The following is a 22,934-nucleotide window of genomic DNA, read 5'->3' on the forward strand; positions in this document are numbered from 1 at the left end:
CCACAGTGAGCGCCAGGCTAATTTTCAATAGTTTTTTGGGGGGCACAGCTTTCTTGTTCCATCTGTAGAGCTCGTTCCCATGCGAACTTTTAGCAATGAATTTTCTGCCATCTAGTGTCAAAAGACGTAACCTCCGCTATTCATTTATTGCACCTTCGACCGCAGGGCATCGAGCTTCACTAGGCTACTTACTGTATGAAAATGCTCGACTTTTCGGAATGATACATTCTTGAACTTTCCATCTCCTTGAAATTAGTGGTAGGTTGTTATAACATAATGCAATAACTAGGTGAATACATTATAACTAACGAATTGGACTGTCTACAGGCTGGGTGTACTAGGGAATTGGTTGTAAGTCCCATCACGCATGATGGTCCTAAACCAGAAGTAGGTGGAAACACCAAAGTGATCCCCGCCCCGCCCATTGAGCAAGAAATCTTCATGCCTGTTTGACACTTTTGAATGTGGGTCTAAAGACAAATAAAAGTATTCTCCGAGTTTTTTCCTGCCGCTTACGGACACACGGGCACACCCAGACATCATCATCATCGCCAGATCAGAGGCAGTAGAGATGACAACTTGTTATATTGATAAGTGTGTGAATTGGACCATCATTCTCTCCTACCTCAGCATTCAAAATCTAACGATTACCTTTTGGTGTCAGGGAAAATGTATGGGAGTAAAAAGTACGTATTGGAGTAAGAATAAAAGTAGTTAAAAAATATTATAGTAAAGTATAGATACCCCCCAAAACGACGAAGTATTTTTACTTAGGTACTTTACACAACTGGTAACTCACTAAACCATGGCCACTTATAATATTTTAGGGAGAAGGGAGTAGGAAATCAGACGGCTGAGAAGTCTTTCAAGTCAAACTTACAGTTACATTACTTATTTTCCCTAAGCAAAGGTTTACTCCTGTTGTGAATAAACCATGCCAAATAGTAATCGAGCATTTACACACCATATTTGTTTCTAACCCTGGCTGTTGGCTAACGCCATGGTACAGTGTACCATGTGGCACATCAGTGGATGTGATGACCTAAAGATGTGGGATCTTAATTTGACCTCTCTTTTGTTGATGAGAATTTTCCTGCCCCGCAGGAAATGCAGATGAGCTCTGGGATTTACATATATTAATTGAAAACCTGCACTACCACACCTATTAACAGTATTGCACTTTTCATGTAGCCTACTTTTGTCCAGCTAATAGCTAATAGCTTAACCACCGATCAAGCAACATTATGGAATAAACGTTAAAATCCTGTTGCTGCAAGATTATTTTGCTACGACAATACTGGTCAAATTCAGATCCTACATCTGTATGTGGCCTGAAGGCTGAGTGGGTTCTGTCAGAGAGGGTCATCGGCAGCAGGACCAATCTGGACAAGCACGGTTCTGCTTTCTGATGGGAGGAAGACTGCAGGTCCACCCCAGCATTGTCCATGGCCACACCACCACCCTCCTACCTCTCCTGTCAAAAACAGCCTCACAATCAATCCATACAAACATGTTGAACTTTGAACTGTTTATACATACATTCATTTTAAACAGACCAATTCAATGCTGTTTCAGGAGTTGATCATCCATTTGAGATTTGATGGATACATACTGTCCTTGTTGTTTCCTCTTTTGTCCACACAGCGGCGGTGTGGAGTGGGGCCAATCATGGCTGTGCTCCAGAGCCTCACTAACGAGCTGGAGGCTGGGCAGGACTCAGACCTTTATTAACGGTACTGACGACCAGCATTATCCCTGTCACAAGGAAGTGTGTCATCACTAAATCACTAGAAACAAGGGCTTCAATTCCAGTTGGTATTATTTTGAGTATACACACACAGTAATATGCAAAATGTCCGTCTTTAGTGCTTATAAGGTGACCTGGCTGAACCTCCTGGGCCAATGGTCTGAGTGTGTCCAGCCTAGCACAGGTCAAACTCAAGAACCTCCGCACCATTCACCCTTTGTCCACCCTCACCAAGGTAGGTAGACCTGCAAAACAGTGTATTGCCTACTGTAATAGCGTAATAACAGTTGTGTGTATTATAACATATTGTTGTGGAAAACTCAATCCAAAGATTGAGGCAGAGACTATTTAATTGTATCATAGAAACATATTTAATCAAGCAGCTGCGAGGGAGCTCTGTCTCTGTCTGTCTGGCGCCAGTGTCACATCCTGATCTGTTTCACCTGTCCTTGTGATTATCTCCACCCACCTCCAGGTGTCGCCCATGTTCTCCATTATCCCCTGTGTATATATCATGTCCTTGTCATTGTCTCCACCCCCCACCAGGTGTCGCCCATCTTCCCCATTGTCCTCTGTGTATATATACCTGTGTTTTCTGTTTGTCCTTTGCCAGTTTGTCAAGTCAACCAGCATTTTGTTTCTCAGCTCGTTTTTACCCAGTCTCTCTTTTTTTGCCTTCCTGGTTTTGACGCTTGCCTGTCCTGACTCCGAGCACGCCTGCCTGAACACTCTGCCTGCTCCTGACCCTGAGCCTGCCTACCGACCTGTACCTTTGCCCCCCGCTGGATTTTTGACCTCTGCTTACCCTGACCCTGTACCTGCCTGCCATCCGGTACTGTTGCCTTACCTGTGGTTTACTGACCCCTGCCTGCCTTGACCTGTCTATTGTCTGCCCCTATTGGATCATTAAACTATTCGCCGTGGTCTGCATCTGGGTCTTACCTTCATACCTGATAGCCGGAGGGGATGGCTGCGCTTTTCCTAACCAACTGTGCTATTTTGTTGTTTACTTATTTTGTACATAATGTTGCTGCTACCATCTGTTATGACTGAAAATAACTTCTGGACATCAGAACAGCGATTACTCACCTGGAACTGGATAAAGATTTTTATTTAATGAGTCCGACACGAAGGATATCGGGTCAAATCCCCGTCATTTGCGCAAAGAAAAGACAGAGAAAAAGGGAGCGGAGGTCGGGCTGTCTTCTGAGAATTCGTAGGCAAGTGAGGAAACTTACACTACCATCTGTTCTATTGGCCAACGTGCAATCATTGGAAAACAAAATGGATGATATACGATCAAGACTATCCTACCAATGGGACATTAAAAACTGTAATATCTTATGTTTCACCGAGTCGTGGCTGAACATCGACAAGGGTAATATAGAGCTGGCAGGATTTTCCATGCATAGGCAGGACAGAGAAGCTATGTCTGGTAAGACGAGGGGCGGGGGTGTGTGTCTATTTGTCAATAACAGCTGGTGCGGGATGTCTAATATTAAAGAAATCTCGAGGTATAGCCTACCTGAGGTTGAGTACAGTATGATAAGATGTACACCAAACTGTCTACCAAGAGAGTTCTCATCTATATTATTCGTGTCTGTCTATTTACCACCACAAACCGATGCTGGCACTAAGACTGCACTCAACCAGCTGTACAGGGCCATAAGCAAACAAGAAAATGCTCATCCAGAAGCGGCACTCCTAGTGGCCGGGAACTTTAATGGAGGCAAACTGTTTTACCTAATTTCTACCAGCTTGTCACATGTGCAACCAGAGGGAAGAAAAGTGTAGACCACATTTACTTCACACACAGAGACGCATACAAAGCTCTCTCTCGCCCTCCATTTGGAAAATCTGACCATAATTATACTTTTTTTGACCAGTGACTCCCTCAATACGGAAGTGGTCAGATGATGCGGATGCTACGCTACAGGACTGTTTTGCTAGCACAGACTGGAATATGTTCCGGGATTCATCCAATGGCATTGGATATACCACCTCAGTCATCGGCTTCATCAAAAAGTGCATCAACGACGTCGTCCCAACCAGAAGCCATGGATTACAGGCAACATCCGCATCGAGCTAAACGCTAGAGCTGCTTTCAAGGAGCGGGACACAAATCTGGACGCTTGTAAGAAATCCCGCTACTCCCTCAGACGAACCATCAAACAGGTAAAGCATCAATACAGGATTAATATTGAATCCTACTACACAGGCTCTGTGTAACTATTACGGACAACAAAGGTAAACCCAGCCGCGAGCTGCCCAGTGACGCGAGCCTACCAGACGAGCTAAATGCCTTTTATGCTCGATTCGAGGCAAGCAACACTGAAGCATGCATGATAGCACCAGCTGTTCCGGACGACTGTGTGATAACGCTCTCGATAGCCAATGTGAGCAAGACCTTTAAACAGGTCAACATTCACAAAGCCGCAGGGACAGACAGATTACCAGGACGTGTGCTCAAAGCATGTGCGGACCAATTGACTTCTCTGACATCATCACTAAGCTAAGGACCATGAGACTAAAAACCTCCCTCTGAAACTGGATCCTGGACTTCCTGATGGTCCTCCCCCAGGTGGTAATGGTAGGCAACAACACATCTGCCATGCTGATCCTCAACACAGGAGCCCCTCAGGGGTGCATGCTTAGTCCCCTCCTTTACTCTCTGTTCACCCACAACTGTGTGGCCAAACATGACTCCAACACCATCATTAAGTTTGCTGATGACACAACAGTGGTAGGCCTGATCACTGACAATGATGAGACAGCCTATAGGGAGGAGGTCAGAGACCTGGCAGTGTGGTGTCAGGACAACAACCTCTCTCTCAATGTGAACAAGACAAAGGACCTGATCGTGGACTACAGAAAAAGGCATGTCGAAAAGGCGCCCATTAACATTGACGGGCTGTAGTGGAACGGGTCAAGAGTTTCAAGTTCTTTGGTGTCCACGTCACCAACGAACTATCATGGTCCAAACACACCAAGACAGTTGTGAAGAGGGCACGACGTCACCGTTTCCCCCTCAGGAGACTGAAAAGATTTAGCATGGGTCCCCAGATCCTCAAAAAGTTCTACAGCTGCACCATCGAGAGCATCTTGACTGGTTTCATCACCACCTGGTGTCTGACCATAAGGTGCTACAGAGAGTAGTGCGTACCGCTCAGTGCATCACTGGGGCCAAGCTTCCTGACATCCAGTACCTATGTACTAGGTGTTGTCAGAGGAAAGCCCAACAAATTGTCAATGACTCCAGTCACCCAAGTCATAGACTGTTCTCTCTGCTACCGCACGGCAAGCGGTACCGGAGTGCCAAATCTAGGACCAAATGGCTCCTTAACAGCTTCTACCCCCAAGCCATAAGACTGCTGAACAATTAATCAAATGGCCACCCGGACTATTTACATTGACCCCCCAATTTGTTTTTACACTGCTGCTACTTGTTTATTATTTATGCATAGTCACAGACATACCAGGAGTCTATGAAAGGCATAACATCACAGTCCAACACAGAACATATCCCTGGAGAAGTTACAACAGCTGCCACCACAATATGATGTGTGTGGGTGTTGTGATTGTGTTTTTTGTGGCGTGTGTGTGTGTGTTTTTCTAGGGCATGTTAGAGGAAGAGGTGTTTCTCCATGTGCTGGGCTGGGAAGGGATGTATGGAGTACTGATGAACATGCCCCAGACGGACACAGAGGCTCAGGGACTACAGGAGAGTGTACAGATCCTGGGACAAAACCAACAGAGCGCTGAGCCTCTGAGCCACAGAGCTCCAGGACAAAGAATGAATTAAGCTCATACATTAGTTTTACACTGAGGATAACTAACGTTGTTCCATATACAGTAACAACGTCTAAACATGACCCATCAAGCTCATTCAAGCGATTTATGTTGTCTCGTCAATAGTGATTTATGTATAGCAACAAAAAAAAACAACAAAAGAAGAAAACAGAAAGCGTTTGATGACTAAAGAGAGTTGTTGAAAACAAATCTGCCCCATCTCCAAAGCATAAAGGAGAGTTAGCGAATTATGACCAAAGGAGGGCATCGTTGTCCTCTTTTCAAGTGAGGTAGCATGTTAAATGTACGGCAAGAAGGCGGCAGAATATCCTTTCCTGACCAGGATTGGCCAAACGTAAGGTGGCAGCAGAGTGGCTTGTAAACAGACAACGTGAGCTAGGCAGGTTCAGTAACACTCTTCCCCTGCTCTTCCTGACACAGTGTCTTCCTGACACAGCGTTGAATCAGCAGTCTCATGGTTCCTGATGTCTGTCTCGCTCCTCTTATGGCCCCCTCTGTTTGCGTGGCAGTTTCTCTTTGTGCATCTGAATTCCCCTCACCTCTGGCAGGTTCATGTCTAGGTCAGCCATCTGACTGGGACATGAAGCAAGGTAACATGGGGACAGACTGTGAATGAAGCCTGAATGGATGATTACCAGCACAGTACATGACTCCTTTAGTTGCGGCATGTTGTCTTGAAAAATACATTTAACTAAAACAACAATCACAAAATATTGGTCAAATGTAAAGATTTAGTGATGGACAAAGACAGAGAAAGTAAGAAACTTGATGTCTCGGATTATTTAAGTATAATTCTGCCTTTAAATAGTAATACTATTGCCCAAATAATGGGTTAAGCAAACAAACCGTTGACCATCTAACACGGACACTAATACTGACATGCCCCTGTCAATCTTCCTCTGCATTTGACTGAGTTGTTCTGACAGGTAGAAGCCTGCAACAAGGCACTGCTAGGCCTCAGGGCCTGCTGTGTTTCCTAGACCAACTGAAATACCCTGCTGACCCCACTGATCCATCTGGAGGCCAAGATATTTGGGTGATGTTGTTATCCATTGCGCTTCAATTCACACAGTGGGTTACTTCCCCTTGCACGCCTGTCATTGTGTGAGTGTGAGGGAGCCAGCGTCACCCTAACCTATGTCGTTTGCATGTTGTGTGGGGTGAGTGTGTGTGTATGTGTGTGTTTGTATGTGTGTAACTCACACGCCGTCTGAGATGACGGGGCTTGCTCTGGGTCCTCAGTGTTGAGTGTCATGAACAAATAAAGCAGCCAACCAGAGGACACAATATGTAACTGTCTCAAGCTCTTACTAGAAATGGGTTGCCTGGAGTCACCTCTAATGAAAGTAAATGGAATTGAGAGGCCCAGCGGGTTTCAACAACAACAAAAATATCCACAGCGAGTGGTACGTCAATGTTCCCTTGTTCGTGGAGACCATGTTCACAGTAAATGCTGCATATGTCAGTCAATGGAAATTACCTTTAAATGGCGTATTGTCCAGATCTACAATCAGATTGAATCCCAGCTTTTTTTTAATGCAAAGTAAATCTTGGAATAACAAGAGTGGATACTGTAAGCGTAACTCATATTTTTCATATTGTTATGGGGTAGGTAGGGGCAGATCTGAGCCCCCCCCTCCAAAAACTGTAATGGAATTTACACTACTGTTCAAGAGTTTTAGAACACCTACTCATTCAAGGGTTTTTCTTTCTTTTTTTTAAACTATTTTCTACGTTGTAAAATAACAATGAAAACATTATGCAATAACACATATGGAATCATGTAGTAACCATTTGTTAAACAAATCAAAACATCAAATCATTTGAGATTCTTCAAATAGCCACCCTTTGCCTTGATGACAGCTTTGCACACTCTTGGCATTCTCTCAACCAGCTTCATGAGGTAGTCACCTGGAATGCATTTCAATTAACAGGTGTGATTTCTTAAAAGTTATTCGCAAATCACTTCAAAAAGTAGGTTAGCTCTGCATGTTCATACAAAATAATTCCAGCATCCGAACAGTGCACTATGAACCCGCTAACTCTCCTTCAATTTGCAAGTGACTGAAACTATCTCACCTGAGAAAGCATCCGAACTAGTGAAACAACGCCCCTCTGTCTTACTATGTGTAGCCCATGTATCTGATGCTATCTGGCCAAAAAGAGTATGACATGCCATAATCTTTTTGTCCAGACAGCATCAGATACATGGGCTACACATACAGTACATTTCCTCTGCCTCGACGACAATGGCAGTATTAGCAGCAGAACCTGTCTTTTTACTAAAGAAATAGAAAGTGTATTCTCCTCGAGCAGGGTTACCCAACTGGCAGCCCGTGATTTTATTTCAAAATAAAATTCAATTCAAAATTCATTTTTTTAAATTGTTGCACATAAAATACTTTAAAAAACACCAGCAAATCAGCTCCAAGTGATTTTAATTTTGTAAATCTGTTCCAAAGTATTACCATGCATAAAAGAGAGATATATGTGATTGTATACAAATGTAAGCAATTTTTGAAATAATTATGTTTTAGTCAAAGATTATATCTGTTTGGACTTCTTGCGGTCAATTTGCAGTCTACAAATGATTTGTAAATAAAAGGTAAGGGGATACCTATTCCGTTGCACAAGTGAATTCATTCAACTGAAAAGTGTCTTCCAGATTTAACGCTGAATCAGAGAGGTGTGGGGGGGGGCTGCCTTAATCGGCGTTCAGTCATCGGCACCCGGGGAAAAGTTGTTGTTCGGGATTAACTGCCTTGCTCAAGGACAGAATGGAAGATTTTTTTGTACCTTACTGGCTCAGGGATTCGAACCAGTGACCTTTCGGTTACTGGCCCAACGCTAGGCTGCCTGCTGCGATTATGTTCTGGCCCCCTGACCATCCACTCAAGGAAAAATCATCCCGCGGCTTATTCTAGTTGATGATCCCTGCCCTAGTGTCTAAGGGCCCCGGGCTGGGTTTTTACTAAGCTAACATATGTAATTGTTTTAAAATGGTCATACCGAGGATCATTTAGCTATTGGATTTAGAAATGTAGGACCGCTGTAGGTATGACAAATGTATATACAAAAACATTTATTGATGGAACATTGAATTAGACTATTATCCCATAGAAATACATTGAATAACAGATTCATAAATGGAAAAACAGTCTAAAATGTCATCAGAAGGAAGTATGTTTTGAAGTGTCTGTTCTAAATCTGTATACCTTTGACAAGGAAATGTTCTATTCAAATCCATTCATTTTTCGTCCCGGTACCAGGTTAACCTCCAGACGAGTCCAGTCTCATGATTGCATTGTTTTACATTTTATTGAATTAAATATGTAGCCTACTTTTGGCGTTTAGAGGAGAATAACGGGCATTGTCTAATGGGAGATTTTAAAGCAAACTTTGCATGCTAAATGCCTCAACTCTGCAATGCTGACGGAATTCCTGATCATTACTGCAAACGTGTAAATATGTTGACTATGTGAATAGAGCCGTACTCAGTAGAGTTAACAGGTTCCAACTTGAAAAGGTCAAAGGCTATCTTCTTGATGTTGTTTTGCAGCTGCACATGGAGCCTCATACATCTGGTCAGACAACATCTGGTCAGAAACATCACCTTCAGGCTCCTAGGCGTTTTGATTGCATAAAAATAGCAAACCCTCATGCTCCACCAGCTTATCTACATTGACAGAGATGGCGGTGTGCAGTGACATAAACATGTTAGAAAAGTATTCATACGTGGAAGTTAAAAAAAAATATTACATACACTGTAAATGCAAACATTGTGATAGTGACCATGCAACCTGCAGCATTCTGTTTTCAACATTTTACAAGATGTTTGCTGGCTCACTTGGCTTGTCAGAATTGTTTTATTACTAGGCAAATCAGTTAGGAACAAATTCTTATTTACAATGACAGCCCAGGAACAGTGGGTTCACTGCCTTGTTCAGGGGCAGAATTACAGATGTTAAACCTTGTCAGTTTGGGGATTCAATCTAGCAACCTTTCAGTTACTGGCCAAATGCTCGAACCACTAGGCTACCTGCTGCCCAAATTGAAGAATTTCATTTTTGTTTTGTCATAGACAGAGGTTTCGAAGTGATTCTGAAGAGTTCCATGGATCATTTCCACTGAATTTGGCTAGAAGCTGACAGAAAGAGAAGCAGCCAGCTGCAGATTATGCACACTGATGCTGTGTGGTCTGCGAACCTCAAAGCCCACGTGCGTGAGTCTCAGATGGTAGTTTTGCGTCTCAAACGGTATGTGTGCGCAACCTGTAGACGTTTGTTGGTCTCGTGTGAGTCATTAGCTTTGTTCCAGGGCTCAGTGTGCTATGCCAGGGTGTTTTATTAAGCACAGCTGCTTGTGCTCCCGAGTGGCGCAGCGGTCTAAGGCACTGCATCTCAGTGCAAGAGGCATCTCTGCAGTCCCTGGTTCAAATCCAAGCTGCATCACATCTGGATGTGATTGAGAGTCCCTTAGGGACTGGGGTAGGCTGTCATTGTAAGGATTTGTTCCTTATTTGCCTAGTTAAATAAAGGTTACATGTGCAGCTAGCTAGCTAGTACACACTACTATGTCTCAGCATCTGTGGCTTGAGAAGGTACAGCATATGCCGGAGCCAGACCCTATAGCATAGAAATGCATTTAATAACGATAAAGTGTCTGTCCTATATCTGAGAGATACATTCACCAGACAGTTTATTAGGTGCACCCAACTGGTACCGGGTCGGATCCCCCTTTGCCTCCAGAACAGACTGAATTCTTCAGGGAATTCTACAAGGTGTTGGAAACATTCCACAGGGATGTTGATCCATGCTGAAGCGATGGCATCACGTAGTTGCTGCAGATTGGACGGCGTTACATTCATGCTGTGAACAGCCCGTTCCGTATCATCTTAAAGATGCTCTATTGGGTTGAGGTCTAGGGACTGCACAGGCCACTCAAGTAAACTGAACTCTCTGTCATGTTCCAGGTCATGTTTTTCCACTCCTCAATTGTCCAGTGTTGGTGGTAGCGTGCCCACTGGAGCCGCTTCTTATCTTTAGCTGATGTAGAATTGTCTGGAAATTAACTGAAAGTAGGCCGATGGAAATTGATGGCTGATGATCTGTGGTCAGAGGCAACAGGACGCCCACCCACTGCTTTAAAAAAAGGGTAGGTAGCATAAACATAACCACATGGATTTGCATTAACATATGCATCAAAAGTCCCAATGAAAAGTTACACATCACTTTTCATTTTTTGTCATTGTTCCATAAAACTGGACATAATTCCGTAGAAGGGCTTAGTCAAGTCGTGATGTTTTTTCCCCCCCGGGTGTGTGATGTAATATGGAGGACCCTGCAAGCCAGTCAATTCTAGGACTGATCCCAATTAGTCGACTGGTCTATTGTTTGGTCGATAGGCTGTTAGTCGACCAATCATTCTTGAGTCGAGCAGTAGCAGATATATTCAGTTTTATGCAACAAGACACCTGTCTGATTCGTGACCATCTCAGTAAACTAATGCATTGCGGAGGCTGCAGGGAGGGTGCAGTCCAGGAAGAAGGGGAGTGTGGCTAATAGTTTGTTGATGCTTGATCTGGCAATGCTGTCCATAGGCTCTGTATAGAGGGTGTGACGCGACTGTGAAGCCTCCGGAGGCTTGCAAAGTTTTAAAAACAATGCATAGGGCTCCATATAGCTCTTCATAACTCCGCATTGACATGATTCGCTGATGGTAGGTGGGGGTGGGAGATCCTGTATAAACAAAAACTCACTGACTTGACAACTTTATTCACAACAGCTCTGCGAAGTGCGAGAAGTATGAATACCTGACTTCTACAGAGGCCATGTCACAGTAAAAGCTGTACAGCCACTGCAGATGTCAGATTGACCACGCAGAGCCTTTAAGATGCAGAATACACGTCTCTCCAGAATGCGCTATCCCATTGATTTGCACATTCATTGTTTCATAACATCATTGTGTGAATTGTTTGCGTTTGATTGTTAGTGTCTATCAATCCCCATTACATACACAATATACAAAAGTATGTGGACACCCCTTCAAATTAGTGGACTCTGCTATTTCAGCCACACCCGTTGCTGGCAGGTGTATAAAATCGAACACACAATCATGCAATCTCTATAGACAAACCCGGACTTGTTGGAAAGGTGGCATCCTGTGACGCTGCCACGTTGAAAGTCACTGACATATTCAGTAAGGCCATTCTCCTGCCAGTTTGTCTAATTTCTGCCCTGCTGGAGCTGCCCTGGTCAACTGTAAGAGCTGTTATTGTGATGTGGAAACATCTAGGAGCAACAACGACTTAGCCCGGGAAGTGGTAGGCCACACACAAGCTTACAGAAGTGGACCGCCGGGGGCTGAAGCACGTAGTGTGTAAAAATCTCTCTCCTCGGTTGCAACACTTACTACAGAGTTCCAAACTACCTCTGGAAGCAACGTCAGCACAAGAACTGTTTGTCGGGAGCTTCATGAAAATGGGGTTCCATGGCCAAGCAGCCGCATAAAGCCTAAGATCATACCAAGCGTCGGCTGGAGTGGTGTAAAGCTCATCGCCATTGGACTCTTGAGCAGTGGAAATGCGTTCTCTGGAGTGGTGAATTCAACTTCGCCATTTGGTAATCTGATGGACAAATTTGGGTTTGGTGGATGCCAGGAGATCTCTACCTGCCCCATTGCATAGTGACAACTGTAAAGTTTAATGGAGGAGGAATAATGGTCTGGGGATGTTTTTCATGGTTTGGGCTAGGCCCCTTAGTTCCAGTAAATGGAAATCATAACACTACAACACACAATGACATTCGATGTGTTTTAATAGAAATCAACTATATGTGTCCACATACTTTGGTACATTAAAGTAAACCAAGTTTTAGAACTCCAGCTATCAAAGAATGTTAGCTATATGCAGTGAGCTTTGCCAGCAAGCTTGTCAAGTAGCTAATGTTAGCGATTTAGCCAACTAGCGATTAGCCTAGCCATCCACCATGGATATGGTAAGCAAGCTAAAGCCTTACTTCTTGAGACCAGCTAGAACACAACACAACTAAAGCATAACCGCTAACCGCATATTAAAAGCAAAGAGAGAGCAGAGACTTACAGATTGATGGTTGGGGCCCATCTGATGGTTAAACTTTTAAAAGAGTTAGCTACCAAAGCGAAGGGGGGGCGGGCATTTCAATGGACCAAAATAGATAGATTCCAGATGTCAGTCAGGCTGAAAAAGTTACAAAACACCCGTAGCCTACTTCACAGAGAACATGACAAAAAGTTGACAAAACAAAAAGGAGAACAGATGAGGTACTACACTTTTGGAGCAAGCAGGTATGATTTTCTCTTTTGTTTTGAGCACACGGCAAGAAGGCACCAGAGTCTGCCGTGCTAATGGGTTCCCACTAGATAACACAACCACAAAGTCTGAAAAGCATGAGGTGTGGCTAACGTTAGCCAGCTTGAGCAAGCTACTGAGCTAGCATTTGAACTCTGTAGCAGAGTAGATCCTCCACATGACGTTGAGAAATAGTGCATCGTGAATAGTTTAGAAGTTACCTGGAAATACGTTATATAATCACCCAAAAACATAACTATGTTTGTGCTTATAGGTAACCAGATCTTGACTACACAGTAAAAACTCATGCCTCCTACCCTTCAAGTACACATGGTCGTCTGTTTTTTTACTCAGCTCTGCAGCTCTCTACCTTCAAGCGGAGACAATCAAGCAAACACCCCCACACACAGGGTGGCAGTCAGCCTTCCTTCCCCACCATGCCCCTGACATCCATCAACGCCAAGGCCTCCCTGACAATTCTGCCCAATCAATAGTAGGTGTCAGGACAGCATAGGGCCACAGCCATCCTTGTCAAGAGCACCCATTAATCCATGTTGCGGTCAGTCAGGGGATAAGTAATAGACTTAGGGCTTGATTCAATCTGTATATAACGGTGAACTTTACTGAAACAGATGGAATCCACCCCGCAATCAGTCTGGCCTAGACAGATGGTGCACAGATACAGCTTCACCTCTATCCAATGGAGCGAGAGATAGGGGGATGTACGCTTTCCTTTCCTGTGCTCCGCTACTAAATGTATATAAAAGGTCAAATAAACTAAACTGTATAGCTATTCAACAGGTACAAATATGGCAATTTTATTTGCATATAAAGGCAACTAAACGTATTACAAGTTAAACAAAAGTTTCATAAACCAGGAAACTAAACAGGCATTTACAATGACAGAAGACTACCGTTGGCAACTTTTTTTTGTGCTAGCAAGATCGCATTCTCACACTGTGCAACAAAACAAAAATAATTAGCAAAATTCTTATTACTGTATTTTAGGGAACAACTCACTTCTGCTTAGACAGTTGTGAAATATAATTTAAAAACAGCTGTTTGCTGAATATCGATAAAAATATAAAAGTGAGATGAAAATGCATGTGTGCTTTGAATAGCATATAACATACATTTTTGAAAGGCTTTAGTGGGCCTATATAAATTCACACAAACACCAAATCACATGTACTCCATGGAAGATGGGGACATTTGAGAATATACATAATATGTTGCGTCCTGTTGAATGTGCCCCAGATCAAAGTAGATAACCGGTACATACCTTTCCAAAACACATGTGAGAGCCCAAGGGACTACAGTATATAATAATTGGATACATTTCATATACTCAAAATGTTTCATTTTCAACAATACACAGGGCTTTAGGAGAGACAAAATAACTTATGTTACAATGCCAAATGCATGTTCTATTATCATCATGAGGTCAAGTATTGCTGATGTAGAGGGTACGATTACTGTCAGGCAGTATATTTGCCTGTCAGACAAAAAGCGTATACAGTTGAAGTCAGAAGTTTACGTACAACTTATCCAAATACATTTAAACTCTGTTTTTCCACAATTCCTGACATTTAATCCTAGTAACAATTCCCAGTCTTAAGAATTTTAAGAATGTGAAATGTCAGAATAAGTGTAGAGAGAATTATTTATTTCAGCTTTTATTTCTTTCATCACATTCCTAGTGGGTTAGAAGTTTACATACACTCAATTAGTATTTGGTAGCATTGCTTAACTTGGGTCAAACGTTTCGGGTTGCCTTCCACAAGCTTCCCACAATAAGTTGGGTGAATTGTGGGCCCATTCCTCCTGACAGAGCTGGTGTAACTCGAGTCAGGTTTGTGGACCTCCTTGATCGCACATGCTTTTTCAGTCCTGCCCACACATTTTCTATAGGATTGAGGTCAGGGCTTTGTGATGGCCACTCCAAAACCTTGACTTTGTTATCCTTAAACCATTTTGCCACAACTGTGGAAGTATGCTTGGGGTCATTGTCTATTTCGAAGACCCATTTGCGACCAAGCTTTAACTTCCTGACTGATGTCTTTAGATGTTGCCTCAATATATCCACATAATTTTCCTCCCTCATGATACCATCTATTTTGTGAAGTGCACCAGTCCCTCCTGCAGCAGAGCACCCCTACAACATGATGGTGCCACCCCCATGCTTCACGGTTGGGATGGTGTTCTTCGGCTTGCAAGCCAAAGTGTGCACTTCCTCTAAACATAACGATAGTCATTATGGCCAAACAGTTCTATTTTTGTTCCATCAGACCAGAGGACATTTCTCCAAAAAGTACGATCTTTGTCCCCGTGTGCAGTTGCAAACCGTAGTCTGGCTTTATGGTGGTTTTGGAGCAGTGGCTTCCTCCTTGCTGAGCGGCCTTTCAGGTTTTACTTTCCTCCAGTATCTTCACAGGGTCCTTTGATGTTGTTCTGGGGTTGATTTGCACTTTTCCTACCAAAGTACATTCATCTCTAGGAGACAGAACGCATCTCCTTCCTGAGCGGTATGACGGCTGCGTGGTCCCATGGTGTTTATACTTGCATACTATTGTTTGTACAGATGAACATGGTACCTTCATTCATTTGGAAATTGCTCCCAAGGATGAACCAGACTTGTGGAGGCCTACAATGTTTTTTCTGAGGTCTTGGCTGATTTCCCATACGTAGAATGTATGCACACATGACTGTAAGTCGCTTTGGATAAAAGCGTCTGCTAAATGGCATATATTATTATTATTATTATTTCTTTTGATTTTCCCAAGATGTCAAGTAAAGAGGCACTGAGGTTGAAGGTAGGCCTTGAAATACAAACCACAGGTACACCTCCAATTGACTCAAAGTATGTCAATTAGCCTATCAGAAGCTTCTAAAGCAATGACATAATTTTCTGGAATTTTCCAAGCTGTTTAAAGGCATAGTCAACTTAGTGTATGTAAACTTCTGACCCACTGGAATTGTGAAAGTGAATTATAAGTGAAGTAATCTGTCTGTAAACAATTGTTGGAAAAATTACTTGTGTCATGAACAAAGTAGATGTCCTCACCGACTTGCCAAAACTATAGTTTAAGAAGAAATTTGTGGAGTGGTTGAAAAACGAGTTTTAATGACTCCAACCTAAGTGTATGTAAACTTCCAACTTCAACTGTACGTCTTGAGAGAGAAAACAAAGAATGACAAATAGCACAGAAAACCCGTTATTGCAGCAAATGCAAACAATTGGAAAATATGAAATATTTGACAAAGTTCATAATTTCATTACTAGAATCAGATTTTCATGCATTTTTACAAGCATTTTTACAAAAGCCAAATATCTTGAAGATTAACATTTAGTACAACTCATTTGATTAAAAAAAATGCTGGTTCATTTACGATCCTCTATGGGTTGGGCAGGTCGAATATGATGGGGGGGTTGGTGGGCTGGAAACTGGCTGTACAGGTGGAGGAGTTGATAAAAGTTGTGCATCCATCCGTCATAATGCCATACCCTGCAGACAGAGGACAGAGAAACAAGACGATACCAGAGTCAAAACAGAGACAATACAAGGTCTGTTAAGCTAGAGATGCATGGCACAGGATAGAGTATTAAGTGCCCTAGTACAGCATCCATGTTAGGAAGTGTTTTGCCTGAAATTGGACTCCTTCCTATAATTGTGTTAACTGCCTTCATTTTGCGGGACCCCAGGAAGAGTAGGTGCCAAGGCAGCAGCTACTCTTCCTGGGGTCCAGCAAAATTAAGGTAATGGGGATCCATAATAAATACAATATGGATGCTGTACATCAGTACTCTACCAATCTGTTATTGCGTAGAACCAGGACTATGGAGGACAGGGTACAGAATACTCACCCTCGTGGATGCCACCGAAGGCGTGGAGCTTGGGTCGGACCCTCTGCTGTACCGTGTTCAGCAGCTCCACACAGCCCACTCTCTGGAGCTCCTTGGGGACCCAGTCACGGAAACCTGTCCCAAACCACACCAATAGATTGATTAACACACTGGATTAAGCATAAGAAGGATACATTTGTAACGAAAATACATTTAACAACAAATTAATTTATAACATGTAGGCACAAAATAAGGGCGACATTTTCCCTGTCTTAACACTGTTCGAAATTACATTATAAAACAATAATGTGTTTCGAACATACGTGCTGTGAATGTTTGAATGGAACTTAGGCAATAGATTATAGATTTTGTTTTTACTGGCAAGAGCTTAAAACATTAACAATATAATACACAGACAATAATATTATTTTATTTAAATATTAAAAACATAGGCAACAACACCAGCCTCATTTCAAGCATGGGCCTATGATGGCCTACTCTGCACTATTCCTCATCTACCATTATTGTCCCTGTTTTATTCTTATCTTGTAGCCTTCTCAATACATTCATGTAATTATACTTTATGTGGGAGGGTTAATTAGCATACTCTCCCCCAAACCTCCTTTTGACACTTCCATTTTTGGCTCCACATACGCAGAAGCACATACAGGTGAGGCGAAAATACCCAACTCGTCATTGCACAGGCTTTGTAGCTCGTTGCGCGTGTTTCACCGCGAGGAAAAGGTCACCCTAACTCTGCTTCCATTACTACCAGTTAAAGCCCAAACTATATGTTATTATGGGTCCGATAACGATTCAGATTTTTTTGAGGGGGAAAATTGACCTATACTGATATATCTGCTAATATACTGGTTTAACAGCAGGGATTTTGTTTTTCAATACTGAATTCTCGTAAAGTGCCACCCAAAAGAGCAATTGTCCAAGAAATATGAATGGTGACAATAATGAGAATTACCGCAAGTGTCCAGATAAGCATGAGATTCCGGTTTTCATCCTATTTATTGAATATCATCTCTCTGTGGAATTACTTCCAGTATGTGACACAGTAATCATGCTGGTCAATAAGTGCAACCAGTTTTAGCAGTCTGTGGGATAGTGTGTTTTGCGGTTTTATGAACTCAACTCACCGAGGGGAGGTCCATGGGTCATGAGAACGTCTATACCCTCTGGAACCTGATTCCACTTTTCCAGTAGTGACTGACCGCGAGGAAGGTTAAAACCCCAGCCATTAAACCATGGCGTCCTGTAGAAACAGTTCAAAGAAATCTACATTACACACACCTGCACTGAATACTGAATGCAGTATATGGGCATACATGCAATTCAAACATGAACACAGAACTGAGTACAATGTTTTTTTTTTAATAAATTGGGAGAAAGAAAGAAACAGTTTTTTTCCACCAGGACATACAGTGCATTCAGGCCCCTTCCCTTCTTCCACATTTTGTTACAGCCTTATTCCAACATGGATTTAAAAAAAGAGTTTTTCCCTTAATCCACACAAAATACCCCATAAAGAGAAATTAAATGACAATACATTTGAATAAATTTGCAAAATGTCATAAAAACAGAAAAAAAAGTGTGTACATAGGTTCAGACCTTTTGCTATGAGACTTGAAATTGAGCTCAGGTGCATCCTGTTTCCATTGATCACCCGTGGTAAATTCAATTGATTGGAAATTATTGGAAAGGAACACCCCCGTCTATATACAGTCCCACAGTTGACAGTGCATGTCAGAGAAAAACACGAGCCATTAGAGGTTGTCCATATAGCTCTTTGACAGGATTGTGTTGAGGCACAGATCTGGGGAAGGGTACCAAAAAATGTCTGCAGCATTGAAGGTCCCCAAGAACACAGTGGCCTCCATCATTCTTAAATGGAAAAAGTCTGAAACCACCAAGACTCTTCCTAGAGCTTGCCGCCCGGCCAAACTGAGCAATTGGGGGAGAAGGGCCTTGGTCAGGGAGGTAACTAAGAACCAGATGGTCACTCTGACAGAGCTTCAGAGTTCCTCTGTGGAGATGGGAGAACCTTCCAGAAGGACAACCATCTGTGCATCACTCCACCAAATCAGGCGTTTTTGGTAGTGGCCAGACAGAAGACACTTCTCATTAAAAGGCACATGACAGCCCACTTGGAGTTTGCTATAAGGCAACTAAATGACTCTCAGACCGTGAGAAACAAGATTCTCTGGTCTGATGAAACCAAGATTGAACTCTTTAGCCGGAATGCCAAGCATCACATCTGGAGGAAACCTGACACCATCCCTACGGTGAAGCATGGTGGTGGCAGCATCATGCTGTGGGGATGTTTTTCAGCGGCAGGGACTGCGAGACTAGTTAGGATCGAGGCAAAGATGAACGGAGCAAAGTACAAAGAGATCCTTGCTCCAGAGCACTCAGGACCTCAGAATGGGGCAAAGGTTCACCTTCCAACAGGACAACGATCCTAAACACACAGCCAAGGCAGCGCAGGAGTGGCTTCGGGACAAGTCGCAATGTCCTTGAGTGGCCCAGCCAGAGCCCGGACTTGAACATCTCTGTAGAGACCTGAAAATAGCTGTGTAGCGACGCTCCCCATCCAACCTGACAGAGCTTGACAGGATCTGCAGAGAAGAATGGGAGAAACCACAAATATGTGTGGAAAAAGTCAAGGGGTCTGAATTCTTTTGGGGGTGGGGGGGTTCCCTCCCAGATTGGATTTTTTTTTGTACTATTGGTGTAGAAAGACTTGACTTTACTGAAAATGTTTAAATTCAGTGTAATGATATCCTTGATTATGTGACATCATGGTAAGCATAGGCTACTATGTAGTTAGCATGTAAATGAGAAGGTTTTCGGGTAAGCCTTTCCATCTACCAGAGGACTGTTTTAATTAGCATCAATACTAACGGCTACACAAAGTGGTAGACGTGCGAACTGCACACACGGACATTCTCCTTGCCCCTTCAGAATGTTGTTCATATCTTATGATAAACTTGGACAAATGAATTTAGGTCAATACATTTTGGGAATATTGTTGAATTCTATTTTAATGCCTGGATTCTGCGAGGGCCCTAATTATCATATTTGGACCATAATGAGGCTCTCCATCACCTATTGGTGTAGTTACGATTCACCATCTTCATAAAATGTTTTCATCATTTATCTACATATAAAATCACCAACAAGCCTAAGCCTACCAGTAGCCTATCCATAGTAGGGAGCCAAATTGATGGCTCTCACCGATTCGATAGGCTACACCGGCTGACGAGACACACACTTCAGCATCACTTGGCAAGCCCCAACATCCTAGGAAAGGAAACCTAGGAAATCCTTTGGTGTACTTGTCCCGATGCGATATCGTGGACATAAACACATTGCGTGATTTATGAATGGCAAAGGGTTATAGATGTACTTTATTCGTTCAGTTCAAAGCTTTAGCCAGAGTGGAGCATCGTGTTCAGTTCGAAGCTTTAGCCAGAGTGGAGCATCGTGTTCAGTTCGAAGCTTTAGCCAGAGTGGAGCATCGTGTTCAGTTCGAAGCTTTAGCCAGAGTGGAGCATCGTGTTCAGTTCGAAGCTTTAGCCAGAGTGGAGCATCGTGTTCAGTTCGAAGCTTTAGCCAGAGTGGAGCATCGTGTTCAGTTCGAAGCTTTAGCCAGAGTGGAGCATCGTGTTCAGTTCGAAGCTTTAGCCAGAGTGGAGCATCGTGTTCAGTTCGAAGCTTTAGCCAGAGTGGAGCATCGTGTTCAGTTCAAAGCTTTAGCCAGAGTGGAGCATCGTGTTCAGTTCAAAGCTTTAGCCAGAGTGGAGCTTCGTGTTCAGTTCGAAGCTTTAGCCAGAGTGGAGCTTCGTGTTCAGTTCGAAGCTTTAGCCAGAGTGGAGCATCGTGTTCAGTTCGAAGCTTTAGCCAGAGTGGAGCATCGTGTTCAGTTCGAAGCTTTAGCCAGAGTGGAGCATCGTGTTCAGTTCGAAGCTTTAGCCAGAGTGGAGCATCGTGTTCAGTTCGAAGCTTTAGCCAGAGTGGAGCATCGCGTTCAGTTCTCCACCGTGTATTTCTTACTGATGTTTCAGTCCCTCCTTTCTGTAACTGAGGGACAACAAGTTCCTCCAGAAGGAGACTGCAAACCTGGCAGAAGCTCGTTTCGGCAAACAAGCTGTATGTGAGACACTGATCGTCAAACGCACAGATGCATTTGCCACAGAACCTTATGACAGAACCAAAGCACTCCGTGAAATGCACATGATTCCAGAGGCAGATGCAGCAAGAAAGTGCAAACAAAGAGAGATTGTGTGGTGGAGACCTCCTTGGGTTTAGGTAGAGCATTGTCATGATTCCAAACAATGAGAACAGAGTTGTTGCTCCCCATGCTTGGACAAGATGGATTCTCAACTGTAGATGCAGGTCTGCTCAAAGGCATACAGGCATGCAGCCCCAACTAAAAAAACAATTCCTCGACACATCATGCTTAACTGAGTTTGCCAAGCACTACGGTATTGATGTTAAAACACAAGAGATGTTGGTGGCCAGAAACTTTCTTTCCCGGAAAAGAGAAGCTGGATGTCCTCCCAAAGATATACTTGCTGGGCATAACCTCCTGGATGAGGAAGTGTTTCCTTCTCTGAAGGAAATCATTCAGCTTGCCCTGACAGTTCCTGTGAGCAGCTGCTCCTGTGAAAGGTCCTTTAGTGCACTGCGCCGGATGCACTCCTGGTTGCGTAAGACAATGGGTCAGAAAAGGCTTGCAGCCATGTCCATTGAGGGTGAAGTGTTTGGGTCACTAAGTGTCATTGACCGCTTTGCCACCTTTAAAAATAGGAGGTACACTGATGCGGCCACCCACAAAATAAGCATCAAAAGAGAGAAGCAGGAGGAGCAGTTTCTTAATATAGGTTGTAATATTTGTTTGGGATCTTACTTTATCAGATTTTATTCCTAATATATTTTATTTAGCTCATTAGTTGAATTTAGTTTTGCCCCTTTGTGGATGAATGATACTGTTTTTTTCTAATGGTATATCTGCATCTCTCGCTCTCTCCAAATAAAATCCCAAAGTATTTTTGATACATAGTACTCCCATTTTTGTGCCTTTTGTTGTTGGATGGATGGGGACAGAGTAGACTTTAATTTCTTTATTTGGATATAATTGAAGTAAGTCATGTTAGATCAGTGTCTAACCTAATGTAACATCTACTTCCAGCTCACACTCTCAAAACACATAGATCCCCCCTGAACGCAGCCCACTCTCCAGATCCCAACCACCTGAATTCTGATCGCACATCTGTATGTCATTATCACACACCATTTAGTTCAGTTCTCTGCACCGCATCATTGTGAGGTATTGTTTGTTTTGTGACAAGTCTATTCGGAACTCTGTTTTTCCCGTAATTTAATCCTCCTGTGTATGATAGTTTTTGCCTGCCTCACTAACGACACCTTTCGCCTATTCCCTGCCTGTACTTTAGCCTCGGATTTCCTGTTATCAATCTATTGCCTGATCTCCTGGATGACGTTACTAGCCTTTTCCCGGCCTGTGTTGTTGCCTTTTTGGACCCCCTGTGTATGACATCCTGTCTGCCCCTGGACCCAGCTACCTGCCTCCTCCTTCCTTAAAAAAAACATGAAAATACGTTTTGGGGGCTTAAAAAAAAAATCCTGGGGGAGGATGCCCAGACCCCCCTAAAAGAGGATTAGCCCCCCCTATTCATGAATCTCTAGTGACATCTATGGTAAATAGCCTATGCGCCATGAGTCCGCATGGCTGGCTACGAAAGAAAATAAATGAATATGCCAGAAAACAATAATTAGGCTAAGTGGATTTCGACTCATTGTTACAACTTACACGGTATGTGCAAATTCACAAGCATCATGCTCTCTCCATCCTCCGTGTAAAGAAATTTGACTGCAACCAACCCACGGCGCACACAAATTGTACCAGAAGGCGGGACAGATGACAGGTAAAAGCAGTCTGCTATCACTCGCTTTATGACTGACAGGCGCCTATCCTATCAATAGATCGCTAGAAGATGCCCAGAGAAAATGCGAGAAAGAGAGAGAGAGAGCTGAAGACAGCGAGCCATAGAGGGAGATAGAGGGCTATTAGACAACCAGGACATTCATTCTGGCCACACGGCTGTGCCACAGCATAACAGAGGTCATCCAAAGAGGAGGCAAATTGATTAAGCTGTCAGCACCAATGAGAA

At 43.2% G+C, this 22,934-nt stretch overlaps 1 protein-coding gene across 1 annotated transcript in view; it reads right to left on the bottom strand.

The window, feature by feature from the left end:
* Positions 1-13,677: 13,677 nt before the first annotated feature.
* The window catches only part of LOC118401005 (metallophosphoesterase MPPED2-like), a 48,378-nt gene continuing 39,121 nt past the window's right edge, over positions 13,678-22,934 (bottom strand). The window contains exons 5-7 of the mRNA XM_035798097.2: positions 17,877-17,992; positions 16,750-16,863; positions 13,678-16,390 (exon numbers count right to left, since the gene is read on the bottom strand). Of these exons, the coding sequence (XP_035653990.1) occupies positions 16,281-16,390; positions 16,750-16,863; positions 17,877-17,992 (340 nt within the window). The 3' untranslated portion in view covers positions 13,678-16,280. The remainder of the gene's footprint in view (positions 16,391-16,749; positions 16,864-17,876; positions 17,993-22,934) is intronic.

This window comes from Oncorhynchus keta, chromosome 22, assembly GCF_023373465.1.
Source record: "Oncorhynchus keta strain PuntledgeMale-10-30-2019 chromosome 22, Oket_V2, whole genome shotgun sequence".
NCBI lineage: Eukaryota > Metazoa > Chordata > Actinopteri > Salmoniformes > Salmonidae > Oncorhynchus > Oncorhynchus keta.